General features: G+C 46.7%; 2 protein-coding genes across 2 annotated transcripts in view; both read left to right on the top strand.

Moving 5' to 3' along the window:
* The window catches only part of LOC306931595 (uncharacterized protein), a 3,459-nt gene extending 484 nt beyond the window's left edge, over nt 1-2,975 (top strand). The window contains exons 2-8 of the mRNA XM_079513040.1: nt 1-434; nt 599-689; nt 804-990; nt 1,410-1,531; nt 1,656-1,884; nt 2,163-2,309; nt 2,662-2,975. The exon at nt 1-434 is cut by the window's left edge and continues 168 nt beyond it. Of these exons, the coding sequence (XP_079369166.1) occupies nt 37-434; nt 599-689; nt 804-990; nt 1,410-1,531; nt 1,656-1,884; nt 2,163-2,309; nt 2,662-2,969 (1,482 nt within the window). The 5' untranslated portion in view covers nt 1-36 and the 3' untranslated portion in view covers nt 2,970-2,975. The remainder of the gene's footprint in view (nt 435-598; nt 690-803; nt 991-1,409; nt 1,532-1,655; nt 1,885-2,162; nt 2,310-2,661) is intronic.
* Nucleotides 2,976-8,080: 5,105 nt separating this feature from the next.
* LOC306931600 (uncharacterized protein) overlaps nt 8,081-15,000 on the top strand; it is a 7,759-nt gene continuing 839 nt past the window's right edge. The window contains exons 1-2 of the mRNA XM_079513045.1: nt 8,081-8,153; nt 8,570-8,790. Coding sequence (XP_079369171.1) covers nt 8,102-8,153; nt 8,570-8,790 — 273 coding nt within the window. The 5' untranslated portion in view covers nt 8,081-8,101. The remainder of the gene's footprint in view (nt 8,154-8,569; nt 8,791-15,000) is intronic.

The raw sequence follows: 15,000 nt of genomic DNA, 5'->3' as shown, positions 1-15,000 counted from the left end.
TCCGAAAGGAAGTGGATTGTAAATGAAACAGCCCTCATGAAACTGTTTGCCACTTGTCACACATGTGGGAAAATCATTGATGATTCTGAGAGAAAAACTACTTATAACGGATCCATGATCAAGATTGAGTGGACTTGCATTGGTGGCCACAGTGGAGCATGGCAATCTTGTCCTGATGCTCGTGGAATGCCTGAGAACAACTTGTTATCTTCAGCGGCTATTCTTTTCACTGGGACAACACAGACTGAAATTACAGAGTGGGCTGATCTTGTCAATTTACAGCTTCCTAGAAAGACTGCTTATTATTCATTGCAGTCAACCTATCTTATACCAGTTGTCTATGAAGCCTACACTGAAATGCAGGAACAAATTATGTCCAATCTCCAGGAAATAACATGTAATGGTGGACATATTGACGTTGGCGGTGATGCCAGGTAGTTACTGTCCTGTAGTTTGAGCTTGATTTTATAAAGTTATGTTTTGGCTACAATACGGTAATTTGTATTATGATCAAATTGTACATTTTGGAATATAATTGTATCTTGAAATCCACGTCTAACCCAGCTGTATAATTGATTCTCTCTTTTTCTGTCTACAGATCCGATTCCCCAGGTTACAGTGCTAAATACACTTCTTACAACTTCATGGATGACACAACCAAGAAGATAATCAAGTCAGAATTAGTCCAGGTAACATTTTTCATCCCATGTTATTGTTGTCACTATATTTTAGATATGGATACACCTTTAGCCTTTGCTTACTTTTGTGGGTACTTTGTGTTTGTTTAATGCTGATTCGAAAAGGTATCTGAGACTACAAGTTCATCTGCGATGGAGGCTGAAGGTTTCCAGAGGGGGCTGAATGGCTTGCTGAGGCGAGGAGTTGGTATTGATGTTGTCACCACAGATCGTCATCCATCCATAAGGAAGATCATGAGGGTGCAGTACCCTAAACTTAGACATCAGTATGATCCGTGGCATGTTGCAAAAGGTAATTGTGTTGATGTTTTTCTTTTGTCTATTGTGTACACTGTTATTGCCAGCTGTAGCAAGGGGGAGAGGAGGGGGGAGTACAGGAAGCTGATCAAGGACGTTGTGGGCTGGAGTAGGCTGAACCAGCTACAGCTCAAGTTCTTATAACTTTTTTATTTTTAACTGCATTCTATTTCCATTAATGTATTTTATATGTTCACCATGCTTTTCTTTGACAATCTGTATGAATGTATTGCAACTGGAGCTGTTGAAAAGAACACATTTCCTTCAGGGGTAATAAAAAGTATATATCTATTTACCTTATCTACAGTAACAGATAGTGATAGAAAAGTATATTTTTGTTGTGAAGATTGTACTGTTAATTATTACATTTGTGTAGTTTATCCATTCATTCCATGTCTGTCTTCTGTTCTGTAGGCGTGAAGAAGAAGGTAGCTGCATTATCAAAGAAGAAATGCAACCGGGAATTGCAGCCATGGATCAAGTCTATAAGCAATCACCTTTGGTGGTCTTGCAGCACTTGTGGTGGTGATGAAAGGGTGATTCTGATTTTATTGCATTTGTTATAATATGCTATATTGCAGAGCAAAGCATGTCACTGAAATACTTTAATCGGGGCGTTATGTTGCTAAATGTCTAAATGTCTAAATCAAATGTGTCCAGGAATTGAAACGCCGTTGGACCTCTGTCTTGTTTCATGTATGTGGCATCCACCGGTGGGAAGATGATGGACAGGAGTACAAGTGTTACCATGATGAGCTCAGTGTTGACCAACAGAGAAGGAAGAAGTGGCTTCAGAAGGACAGTGCCGCATACGACACTCTCAAGGCTATTGTACTTGATAAACGTCTCTTGAGAGACCTGGATCACATGACTTTGTTCAGGCACACTGGTAAGATGGAATCAGTTCATGAATATTGGTACCCAAGCTATGATATTGATATTTGTAGGTTATACATTTCCAAGCACACCAACGATAGCAGTGTTAGGCGGCACACAAAAGAAAACTACAAAGAATACTATTATTTGATTTGTTACCTGTTACCTGCAAACAATTCAATAGGACATGTTTATAAAAATATTGTTTTTATCCAATTTGACTTGTCATTGGCTTTTGTAATAAAATTGCATGAAGCACGATATCTAAATGATGCCATGTATTTTTTTCAGGAGCTCTTGAAGTGTACCACAGCTCTATGCTGAAGTATGCTGAGAAGAGAAGGCACTTCAAATATGTCACCATGCAGGCAAGAATCCAACTGAGTGTCATTGACCACAACCACAACGTTGGCCGTCAACATGCCACTACTCAGGCTGGTAAGCATGTTTGAAACAAAAAAAGACTTGAACTTGACAGGACGGTGTCTGTCATTCTGTGTGCTATGCATTCCAAAACCAAAATGTTATAAAATGAAAAATAACCCATTTAGGATGGGAACCCCTTTGGGGTTTTTACCCTTCAAGACGGGACCCCTATTGGGGTAGCTGATGGTGATGCTATGTACAGAATAATAGCAACATTTTTGTTTTCAGAAAACTTAGTTCATGATTTAGATGGCATTTTTAGAAACGGCCTCAGGTCTAAGTGGGATAAACATGGAATGGATTCATATTACAACTTTAATGTTATAAATTAATATGCTGTGTTTTTGTAATATTACTCCCCCAGGAAAAGAGAGGGTCAGTGTATTTCACTCCAAGCTGTCAGGTGAATGGCGTTCAAGGAACCTCTATGAGCCTACCTCCCAGGACTTTCGAAACGACTTGGTACAACGAGTCATTCAACGGCGACTTGACAACAACATCAAGCTTGGAGATGATCGGTTCCACATCCATCCTCCAGTTGATCTACCTGCCAATATAGCTCGAACTCCAAAGCCCGATAAAGATACTATGATTTTAGAACATACAACACGTTTTCCAGTGCAAAATCTGATTGAGAGTACAGATAATGTTTCTGATACTGATACTGAGTGAGCCAAAATGTGTTATCATTTCTTCATTTGTGTATCTGTATACACATTTCAGTCCAGACCAAATTTTGTTTTTGATGGGTGCTAGCCCCTCCAGCTTTTGGTGTGTCCACAAAGTGTCTTACACAAACATTAAATTCCCATTGACAATGAATGGACAATTTTACGTCATGATGACGACGCAAATTGTGATTGGCCTGATGAGTTGATGTATAATGATGTACAATGATAAGAGCGCCCCTCACTTCACACAGGTGTGATTTTTTTTTATTAGTTTTATATTGTACTATTGCACATACAACAATATGGAGCAATATAATATAACACAGAAGTCAGAAAATAAACCAAGAACTAAAACAAATTCAGAAAGTCCTCTGATTCCTTGTATCCAACATATTCTCCAGTTGCTGATGGATAAAGTGATCTAATGGTTTTCACAACACATGAAGGGAGAGGTTTTCGATTTCCGAGACCAAGCCGTTCTCCGTGGAGGACCCATTCCAAGACCATCCTGTAGCCCACCAGCCTGTATTGACTGAAACAAAGAATGAAATGTTTAGTGTGTGCATAGCCTACTACTGTATATAAGTTGGAACATTTACACCCATGTACATTGTAGTTAGATCTTGATATTTTCTGTAGCTCTGCTTTAGGCCAAGTAGGCTTAGTGTACAACAGTGGTTCCTAAAGTGGGGTACAGGGACCCCCAGGGGTCCTTGAGGGAGTTCCAGGGTGTCCCCAGCTACATGATAGTTTGGAACCAAATGGACAGTTACATTTACATTGATTTCACAATATAAACTGGGGTCTCAGATAGAAATGCCATTAAATGGGGGGTCCCTAGCCGGTTTCATATCAAACTGGGGGTCCTTGAAATTAAAATGGTTGAAAATCACTGCTAGAGCTGTAAAAATCTTCTCTTATGGGGGTATTTGGCATATATTTTCAAATGGGGGGTCTGCAGGGTAATGAGTGTCATTTTGGGGGTCCTTGACATGAAAGTTTGGGAACCACTGGTGTACAATAACTACAGTATTGCAATGTACAGTTAGAGGCATGTGGTGGATAATTCCATAATCTTCATGAGATATATAACTTACTCGACTGACAACTGGCCATCAGCTCCAGCAGGCTCGGGACGTTTTTTCCAGTTTATTTTTGGTATGTGGAAAAAGGTCTGCAACACACCAGCGTTCACGATAGCTGGAAAGTTTGGGTGCTTGATAATGCAGCAAGAAGGTGCAGGTAAAGATGCGCTGGTTTGTTCATCAGACACCGGGAGAGATGCAGATGCGTTGGCTTCCTCTGACACCGAGAGATCTTGCATCTGTAGCAACAGTGGCATGGCTAGTTCCCATTCACGGCAGCAGTAGCTCTCAACCTCTTTGGGCATTGGCTCGCATTCAGTACAAGAACACCACCAGGTAACGTTCTCTCGTGCCCTCGTTGCAGCTGTTGGCCCGGCTTCCCTCGCTCTCTCCTCTCTCTCTGCCCTTTCTATGTCCATATTACGGAGTTCATCATCGGTATATTCCGGTTCATACATATATCCCATCGGCTGTGCAGTGAAAGCAATATCTTCATCACTGTCGTTGTCTGACTCTGGGTTTGAAGTGTCTGATTCTGACATGTTGAAGTCACGCTAATTTTTAGATCTAGTTTTGAAACAACTATTATTTTCCTCTATGACACAAAACAAAACTTATAAAGTAACCGGAACGAGTCAAAAGTAAATGTTTTGAATGAAATCAAACCTCGTATGCGCCGTCGCGTTGAAACCTCATAGCTAGCTAGCTGACCCGGGGCAGCTGCATAGCACCTAGCTTTGGTAGTTTATCCTGCCGCAGTGCCGCGGCGCGGCAGCAGTATGGTGTTCTATGCGGCGCAGTGATACTGAACACAAAGAAAATAGTACCATGTGACAGAGGGGTCAAAGTTGAACGAAAGTTGGTCTATAATGGTAGATATAGGTCAACAATACGAATGACGCTAGTTTTGTAGATTGGTTTATTTTTAATGCGTGGCCCCCAGTGACCCTGGGAACTACTTGATATTCCCCCAAACAGGAGCAGCACTCCCAGCACGGGACTCGGCCAGTCAATTAATACCTTTGCAACCGCGATATTTATGGTAAACATTTCATACAGCTTTATGTCCAAAAATCCGAACTAACCCTTTAAGCTGCTCGCAGCCGAGAACGTGCGCAGCTCTTTTGACCGTCTGGCAGCACCTTATATAAGAGCGGGTACAACCCAGATATTCTCAGACAGGAATCCAACGACCCAGACAGATATCGTCGTGTCAGAGATTTCTGCATCCTGGTTTAAGTCCTCACCGGGTCCCCACCGGACACCCAGCTCTAACCCAGCTCTATATAGTTTGAGTAGTTATTCAAAATGGTGGTCGGCGCCTTCCCCATCGCCAAGCTCGTCTACCTGGCGGCTGAGCAAGCGGTTGAGTGGCTGAGCAAGCCGGTGGCCAACGTGATCAAGGACGCCGCCAGACGGAGCGACTTCTTCAAGACGTACGTGTGCATGCCTCCCGCGCAGGAGGTCTCGTTATTGGACCTATAGCACCTGAACACACCCCTGTTTGTGGAACAGTTTGCAGACCTATTCCAGCAAAAAAAAGTTTGGGGGAACAATAAAAATGGAGGGCCAAGGAAGAAAAAAAAAAAACAAGAGAAGGTGGGAGGATCAATTGATAGTGGCTGTCAGCCACTATCAATTGATCTATGACAAGAGTCTCGTCGACTTTCGAGACAAAAACAAGAAGGAGAAGGCATGGGAGGACATCGCTGCTGCGGTTGGCGAGTCAGGTCAGTTCAAATATTAGCAACAATGCTATAGTTAGCGGTTTTCTACCTCGGACGTTGGTACCAATGTAAACATGCTACTTGATTTATGAAAACAGACAGGTTGTAATATTTTGGAAGTTTGATCTAAAAAAAATACTGATCTGCATCAAAGTGCTTGTGATGCCATGTACTGCTTGTGGAAGACTAGTACTACAGTACAATTGTATCTGACTGAACTAATAATAAATCATTTTCTGTTAAGATGAATGGATAGTTTATTTTCCATCTGCAGCCATCTGGCACTAAGCAACATGCATATTATGTACTAGGCAATGCATATTTTCTGTGTAATAACACAGTCACCAGTCCTTTGTGTTAGTTATAGTTGGATGCTCATTGCTAATATAGAAATAACAAATTAGCATTTATCATACAATATAGAAACCTGAAAGCAGAAATGTATGGGAAGCCGTTTAGGCCATAAATGCATAGTCAACTCGCACATACATGTATACTTCTCTTGCATATTGGTACTTCACTTGCACATACATGCATATTTCACATACACATACATACTTCACTTGCACATACATACATTTAGGTACTTCACTTGCACATACATATATATTTCATTTACACATACATACATACTTCATTCGCACATATATACATACTTCACTTATACATACTTCATCCGCACATATATAAATACTTCATTCGCACATACATACATACATACATACATACTTCATTCGCACATACATACATACATGCATACATACGTGTGTGAGTATTTCTTTATGTGCGGCTGCGCAGGACTATGTGATGTGTGTACATGTCTGAGTATGAATGTAACAGGAAGGCACAATGCCTGAACAGGAAGCTCGATTTCAAATGAAAAGCTTATGGAAATGCAACAGGAACAGGCCCCTGTGTCTGCCCAGTGGCTCCCCAGTACCTCCCCAGTGTCCCCTGAGTGCCTCCCCAGTGCCTCCCCACTGCCTCCCCACTGCCTGCCCAGTGCCTCCCCACTGCCTGCCCAGTGCCTCCCCAGTGTCCCCCAGTGTCTCCCCAGTGCCTCCCCACTGCCTCCCCACTGCCTGCCCACTGTCTCCCCAGAGCCTCCCCACTGCCTCCCCACTGCCTGCCGACTGTCTCCCCAGTGCCTCCCCAATGTCTCCCCAGTGGCTGCAGTTTCTCCCCAGTGCCTCCCCAGTGTCTCCCCAGTGCCTCCCCACCTCCCCAGTGCCTCCCCACTGCCTGCCCAGTGCCTCCCCAGTGTCCCCCAGTGCCTCCCCACCTCCCCAGTGCCTCCCCACTGCCTGCCCAGTGCCTCCCCAGTGTCCCCCAGTGTCTCCCCAGTGCCTCCCCACTGCCTGCCCAGTGCCTCCCCACTGCCTGCCCAGTGCCTGCCCACTGTCTCCCCAGTGCCTCCCCAATGTCTCCCCAGTGGCTGCAGTTTCTCCCCAGTGCCTCCCCAGTGTCTCCCCAGTGCCTCCCCACCTCCCCAGTGCCTCCCCACTGCCTCCCCACTGCCTGCCCAGTGCCTCCCCAGTGTCCCCCAGTGCCTCCCCACCTCCCCAGTGCCTCCCCACTGCCTCCCCACTGCCTGCCCAGTGCCTCCCCACTGCCTGCCCAGTGCCTCCCCAGTGTCCCCCAGTGTCTCCCCAGTGCCTCCCCACTGCCTGCCCAGTGCCTCCCCAGTGCCTCCCCAATGTCTCCCCAGTGGCTGCAGTTTTATCTTAATTTATTAATCAAATTCATTCATTAGTTAATCAAATTCATTAATTAATTAATCTTTTTTTTAAAATTATGTATGTATGTGCGAATGAAGTATGTATGTATGTGCAAGTGAAGTATTTATATATGTGCGAATGAAGTATGTATGTATGTGTAAATTAAATATATATGTATGTGCAAGTGAAGTACCAATATATATGTATGTGCAAGAGAAGTATACATGTATGTGCGAGTTGACTATGCATTTATGGCCTAAACGGCTTCCCATAGAAATGTACATGCATGCACATGAATTGGTTGGTGCCCATATACAGTCTAGTTCACTTGGAAAATGACAAGCACACTTTAATGTCTAGACTGTCTGTACATGAATAATAAATAAAAACGATTACAATGCATGCTGGCATATTTTGATATGATGTAGCTGTTGGCTTTACTCAGGTCACATCACATGACATGTAATTTTTCCCCCAGTGGCAGAGTGCAAGAGGAGGTGGAAGACACTGATCGATGGCTACAGGAGACATCTGGCACTGTCAGAGGAGGCGTCCAAAAGTGGTTCTGGCCAGGCAGGGAAGGTATGGCCATTTGCGGCCGTCATGTCCTTCATGAAGCCACACATGGCAAAAAGGGACACATCAGGCAACATGGGTACGAGCGCTGCTGCCCCCCAGGGTACCTGCACCTTAATCTTAATGTATATTCACTGAAACTGTCCTTGCACTAATGTCTGGTAACAGATACCAGCTACTATGCTCATTCACCTCATTTCTAAATCTCATGTAGATACGTTTTTTGAGGGGCGCTTCATCTGGCTTTTGAAATTATGTCATATGGCAGCCAAGTCTATGGACTTGTACAGCAGTTAAACATTACCATGTGTCCCTCACTTCACACAAGTGTTGTTTTTTAATTTATTATTCTCCCCCCCTCCCCTTTCTCTCCATTCTTTCTCTTTTCTGGAAACATTCAAATAACGATGGAACAATACATAATACATAATATATTTCACCCACAGTTTTAACACCTGTAAACATGTGACCTGTTTCTGATTCTACTACCTCCAGCACCACGTAAAGGCCCCTCCAGCAAGAGGCCCCCACCTGCTACGACACACACCAGCACCACCCGACCATGCCTCGGGGCTGGTCAGGGAACCAGCAGCAGCACAGCTCTTCCAGAGTATGTCACCCTGGTTCCCATGTCTCCAGGAGCTCAGGGTGATGAGGACAGCCTGCCACCTCCCCCACCAACCCAGGACTCCTTATTTGACATCCCAGAACACCAGGTGAGGTCTGGGAAATGGGAGGCGGCCTTTTTTCCGACACCCAAATAGCCGACGGGCGGCCTTTTTTCCGACACCCAAATAGCCGACGGGGCAATGGTCCGACAGTGTTGGACCATTGTCCGAAATACCGTATTTTTACTCCAACGGTCCGACATGATATTAGCCAGACAGAAGTTCCCGCAATAGTCCGAAAACCGTAGTTTAGACGAGGCAATGTTTAGACGAGGCAATAGTCCGACATGGGAGACCGAGCGCGCAGCGTGCAACGGCAACTCAAGTGAGTGTGTGTGCGTGCATGCGTGGGCGCGGCGCACACACGCACGCACGCACGCGCGCGCACGTGTGTGTGTGTGTGTGTGTGTGTGTGTGTGTGTGTGTGTGTGTGTGTGTGTGTGTGTGTGTGTGTGTGTGTGTGTGTGTGTGTGTGGTGTGTGAGTGAGAGAGGGGGAGGGAGAGAGGGGAGAAGAGAGAGAGAGAGAGAGAGGGGGGGGGGGGGGGGGAGAGAGAGAGAGAGAGGGGGGGAGACAGAGAGGGAGAGAGAGGGAGAGAGAGAGGGGGGAGATAGAGAGAGAGAGTGAGGGGGAGAGAGAGAGGGAGAGGCGTGTGCGTGTGTGTGTGTGTGTGTGAGAGGGGGGAGGAAGAGAGAGAGAGAGAGAGAGAGAGGGGGGGGGGGGGGGAGGAGAGAGAGAGAGGGGGGGAGACAGAGAGGGAGAGAGAGAGAGAGGCTACACCCCATTCCCCCCCAGGAACACGGACTGTAGAAATTATCAATATGGGTTCACACAGAGCTAGGCTCATCACAACCTAGTACCCAGGGGGCAAAGGGGGTTGACCTGCATTTGTCATAACATACAAAGTTGTCCACCAGAAATAATATCTATGACCCCATAGGATCACAACCTATATGGACAACTCGGTCAATTTTGTTGCGAAAGTCCAATATGGCCGCCCCCAATATTAGCCCCTATTAGTTATAATGGGGGGTGAATAGGGCAACATTTTTAACTGAGGGATATTTCCACGAAACTTCACAGGTTGATCAATGATATGAATACCATAATGGTTTGTATTGGAAGTTTGCATGATATCCAATATGGCCACCACAATCTCTAAATTCTGAACCAGATGACCTATAAATACAAACTCATGGTTTCTAACCACGAGAGATATATAAATATTTTAGCCATAATTTCCCTCTATTAAGTATTATTGTTATGGGGTGTTTCTTTGCAGAAAGACATCCCTCTGGCTGTATTTTGGTTTTGTTCTACGGTTTCTGTTGGCATTTCCTCTGTTTATGTTGACAATCATCCCTGGCAGGACAAGCCGGACATCCCTTCACTGAGTATGTATGGTCTCTCAGTGATGGTCCCCTGTCCATCTAGAGCCAGCCTGGCCTATGCCAGAAAATCTGTTCATGTGCCAGGGACTGGAGACAAGATGCAGCAGGAGCTTCACTCCATTCCTGACTGGGGATGCATCACCATTGCCTCCGTGGAAACCACATTAGGATCCAGGGACAACATTCTCAGCATGGCTGATTAGCCGGTTGAGGATGATTCTTGCTAAGATCTTTCCTGTGATGTTCAGGACTCAGGAGGGCTATACCATGATGGTTATCGCAGTATGCCCTGTCCCCTTTCCTCTTGTAAACATGCACCTCCTGGTGCCTTTCCAGAAGTGGTTTGTTGGAGTGCTTTCACTGTCTCTGCACTGGTGGGGGGGGGGGGGGGGCTTTGATTGGCAGCTGGGGTATCGTGGCAATATCCTCTTCGGAAATTGAGGACTCTCTGTTTACGACCTCACTGAAGTGCTCTTCCCAGTGTGCTAGGATGTCACTCTTGTCAATGAGCAGGACACTTGTCAGAGGAGCGGACTGGAGTTGAGCCAGTGGTTTTGGGCCCATAAAGAGCACACAGAATGATGCATGCATCTGAGACATTCCCAGTCAGGAATGGAGTGAAGCTCCTGCTGCATCTTGTCTCCAGTCCCTGGCACATGAACAGATTTTCACTAGGAAAGACCAAACATCAGACATGAGAACCTTTTAGATGGTTTATTGAATAGATGTGGCGCGTGGACGTTTATGTACTCGTCGCATGGGGGAGGAGCATGGGACGTGAGGCATAAACGGCCACGGCAGGACAGGTGAGGGTGAAGCCAGCATGGTCATCGAAGGTCAGCACCACACGCTTTCTTGCAAGAGTGCGGTGTGCGGCTTAGATGGCCAGGGGCGGGGGGGATGCCATAACGGACCTGATCATCCAAGGTCACGACCTCACGCAAGCGTGAAGTGTGCGGCTTGGGTGGTCGGGGCACGCATGACATGTGGGGTGTGGTGGATGGAGGATACTGGCCGTTTGCATGGTGAAGGAGGCTGAGGTGGCTGGAGCTCCTTTGGTTGAGTGGTGGGAGTGGAGATGGTGGGCGTCTGGAGAGAATGGGCGTATCTCAAATGTCGCTGTGGCAGCGGTACGCTGCGTGACGTCACCGGAGCGGGACGGAGCCGCCGACTTTGTGTCGACGCCGCCGCGCGACGTGGCAGCCCGACGCGAGGAGTTTCCGCGACGCGACAGCGCCGCCTGCCGCGCGACAGCGTCGCCACTCGGCCGAGCGGACGCCCGTGGAGCGTCTCCTGGGCTGGGAGGATGGCGCGTGACGTCACGGCTGCGTGACAGACCCACGTTGGCTGAGGCTGCTGTTGTTGTTCCGCTGTTGCTGCACTGAGCGACGCGGGTGGACATGAGTGTTGTAAACAGGGATAGTTTGTTTGCAGAACGGGTGAATGAAATGCCTTTGGCGATGAGGGCTCTTTGTAGGCCGACCACGGTCCAGTCTGAAGCGGAGGTTGGTACTGGTGGATTGGAGCCGCTCGGGGAGGCAACGGGATGGCTGGTTGGGGAAGCTGCTGCTGGAGCTTGGTGGCCGGGGAGACGGGACGAAGAAGTGCGGGATGGTTGGAGCTGCTGGGCTAGTACCGGGTTCTGCTGGTGATCGTTCATGTTGGGCGCGGAGGAACCGGGAGGTACGGTAACGACTGACTTGGGTCTACCGCGACGCTGCTCCGGATTGTCGGGCACGACGTCGAGGACGGCGGCGGCGATGGCTCGGTGGGTACTGGTACCGGCGGCCACGGGTTCGGCGGCAGCGAACCATGAGTTTGAATTTCTAGCTCATCTGGTTCAGAATTTAGAGCCAAGCCTATTTTCTGGGTGCTAGTATTGTGGTGGCCATATTGGATATCATGGAAACTTCCAATACAAAAACATATGGCATTCATATCATTGATCAACCTGTGAAGTTTTGTGGAAATATCCCTCAGTTAAAAATGTTGCCCTATTCACCCGCATTATAGGCTAATGGGGGCTAATATTGTGGTGGCCATATTGGATTTCCAGCAAAGAAATTGACCGGTGTGTCCACAGGTTGTGATTCTATTGGGTCATAGATATTTCTGGTGGACAACTTTGTATGTTATGACAAATGCAGGTTTCCTAAAAAAAAAAGGGTGCTTTGCCCCCTGGGTATAGTGAGCTTGCAGATCAGCTATTTTCAATGAACAGTGTTAAAGGACCACTTCACCACTTTTCAACATCTCTTTATATAATTGGTCCTCACTAATGTTCATGATAAAACACCACCATTTTTTCCTACTCAGTCTGTGTCTCATAGGAGGGCTTTGGGCAGTTCGGACACCCATACACCCCAGCCATGGGGTCCTGAGTCCATACACCCCAGCCAGCCAAGGTCCTGAGTCCATATACCCCAGTCCTGAGTCCATACACCCCAGCCAGCCAGGGTCCTGAGTCCATACACCCCAGTCCTGAGTCCATACACCCCAGCCATGGGGTCCTGAGTCCATACACCCCAGCCATGGGGTCCTGAGTCCATACACCCCAGCCATGGGGTCCTGAGTCCATACACCCCAGCCAGCCAGGGTCCTGAGTCCATACACCCCAGTCCTGAGTCCATACACCCCAGCCATGGGGTCCTGAGTCCATACACCCCAGTCCTGAGTCCATACACCCCAGCCATGGGGTCCTGAGTCCATACACCCCAGCCATGGGGTCCTGAGTCCATACACCCCAGCCAGCCAGGGTCCTGAGTCCATACACCCCAGTCCTGAGTCCATACACCCCAGCCATGGGGTCCTGAGTCCATACACCCCAGTCCTGAGTCCATACACCCCCAGCCAGCCATGGACCTGAGTCCATACACCCCAGCCATGGGGTCCTGAGTCCATACACCCCAGTCCTGAGTCCATACACCCCAGCCATGGGGTCCTGAGTCCATACACCCCAGTCCTGAGTCCATACACCCCAGCCATGGGGTCCTGAGTCCATACACCCCAGTCCTGAGTCCATACACCCCAGTCCTGAGTCCATACACCCCAGCCATGGGGTCCTGAGTCCATACACCCCAGCCATGGGGTCCTGAGTCGCACCTGATTGTGCCCCAAACTAGTTACAAGTCCAGTAGCCCGGCCCAGCCTATATGGGATTTCTGAACTGGTCTACTAAAAAAACATCGCCTCGATTATCTGTCTCACGACGGGTCGCGCACATCATTCAAAACCCCTATAGTGTTGCGTAAACACCCGCCTGTCAGTGTTGTCTGTACTGTGCACGCCGTCCATGGCGCCGCTGCCATGTCAAAACCAACTCTGGGGCGTGCGTGCGTGCGTGCGTGCGTGCACAGAGACGTATTTATGCGAGTCCCAGGAATACACAGAACACCCCCCCCCCCCCCCTCAGGGAATGCTCCGCAGACCACTTGCCTAATAATATTAACTTTGTGCTCTTCCCAAGCTCATCCGTTAACAATTCCCTCCCAATCAATAATGTGATCGATTTCATCTAATTTTCCCACACTGTGCCTAATTTGGTGTACATAGATTATAGAACGGGTTAAGGTCTAGTTTAAACTATAACTAAATGCATTTGAAATTTAATCAAAATGTTACTTTTCAGGATTCCAATTAAAAAATAGCAAATAGCTGATCTACAAGCTCAAAACGTGTCGCACTGCGACTGAGCTCGGCGACAGTAATATGCAATGTGGCCCCTCTGGACTCTGGAGGGAGTGTGTAACTATAGTGGCCCTCTGGAGTGAGTGTGGAACTATAGTGACTCTCTGGAGTGAGTGTGGAACTATAGTGGCCCTCTGGAGTGAGTGTGGAACTATAGTGGCCCCTTTGGAGTGAGTGTGGAACTATAGTGGCCCCTTTGGAGTGAGTGTGGAACTATAGTGGCCCCTCTGGATTGAGTGTGGAACTATAATGGCCCTCCACCCGTCCACCAGTGACATCATCATTAGGCAGATTTGTTTTAAAATATATTTCGATTTTTATTATCGTGAGAACAATGGCTTCAACTTTTGCATTGCAACTTTTCAGGAAAAGAAAGCCTGCAGTTTATATTAGCTTGGATTCACCATTGATGATGTCACTGGTGGACGGGTTTCTGAACTGCCCACAGCCTTCCTATGAGACACAGACTGAGTAGGAAAAAATGGTGGTATTTTATCATGAACATTAGTTAGGACCAATTATAGGAAGAGAAGTTGAAAAGTGGTGAAGTGGTCCTTTAACGTGGAGATCAATCAATAAAAAGATCTAGAGGTAGCCTATTATATAGTTTGGCGCACGTTATATAGTTTGTTACTTAATTACTTCAATACGGTAGGCTACTGCGCTGGGGTCTGTGCATCAATCATCTTTCCATTATGTGTGTGGGTGTGTTCATATATATATAATATCCCCGATAGTAAAAAGAAATGTATTTATTAATTGGGATTACTAATTGTCGGACTATTGCCTCGTCTAAACATTGCCTCGTCTAAACTACGGTTTTCGGACTATTGCGGGAACTTCTGTCTTGCTAATATCATGTCGGACTGTTGGAGTAAAAAGACGGTATTTCGGACACTGTCGGACCATTGTCCCGTCGTTTTTTTGTATGTCGGAAAAAAGACCTGCACCCCTGGGAAATATGTCATTAATTACATTGATATTTGAAATTCTGGATATTATACCCAGGGGGAAACCACCCTTTTTTTTTTAGGAAACCTGCATTTGCCATAATGCCATAATATATAGTACATAAGTACAGTATATATATATATATATATATATATATATATATATACACACACACAATGTGTGTGTGTATTACAAACCCTGTAATCTCACATGACTGACCAATAGTATAT

Source organism: Electrona antarctica (assembly GCF_951216825.1).
Source record: "Electrona antarctica genome assembly, chromosome: 10".
NCBI classification, from domain to species: Eukaryota; Metazoa; Chordata; class Actinopteri; order Myctophiformes; family Myctophidae; genus Electrona; species Electrona antarctica.
The sequence above is the reverse complement of the archived record's forward strand: the minus strand, read 5'-3'. Positions and strand labels throughout refer to the sequence as shown.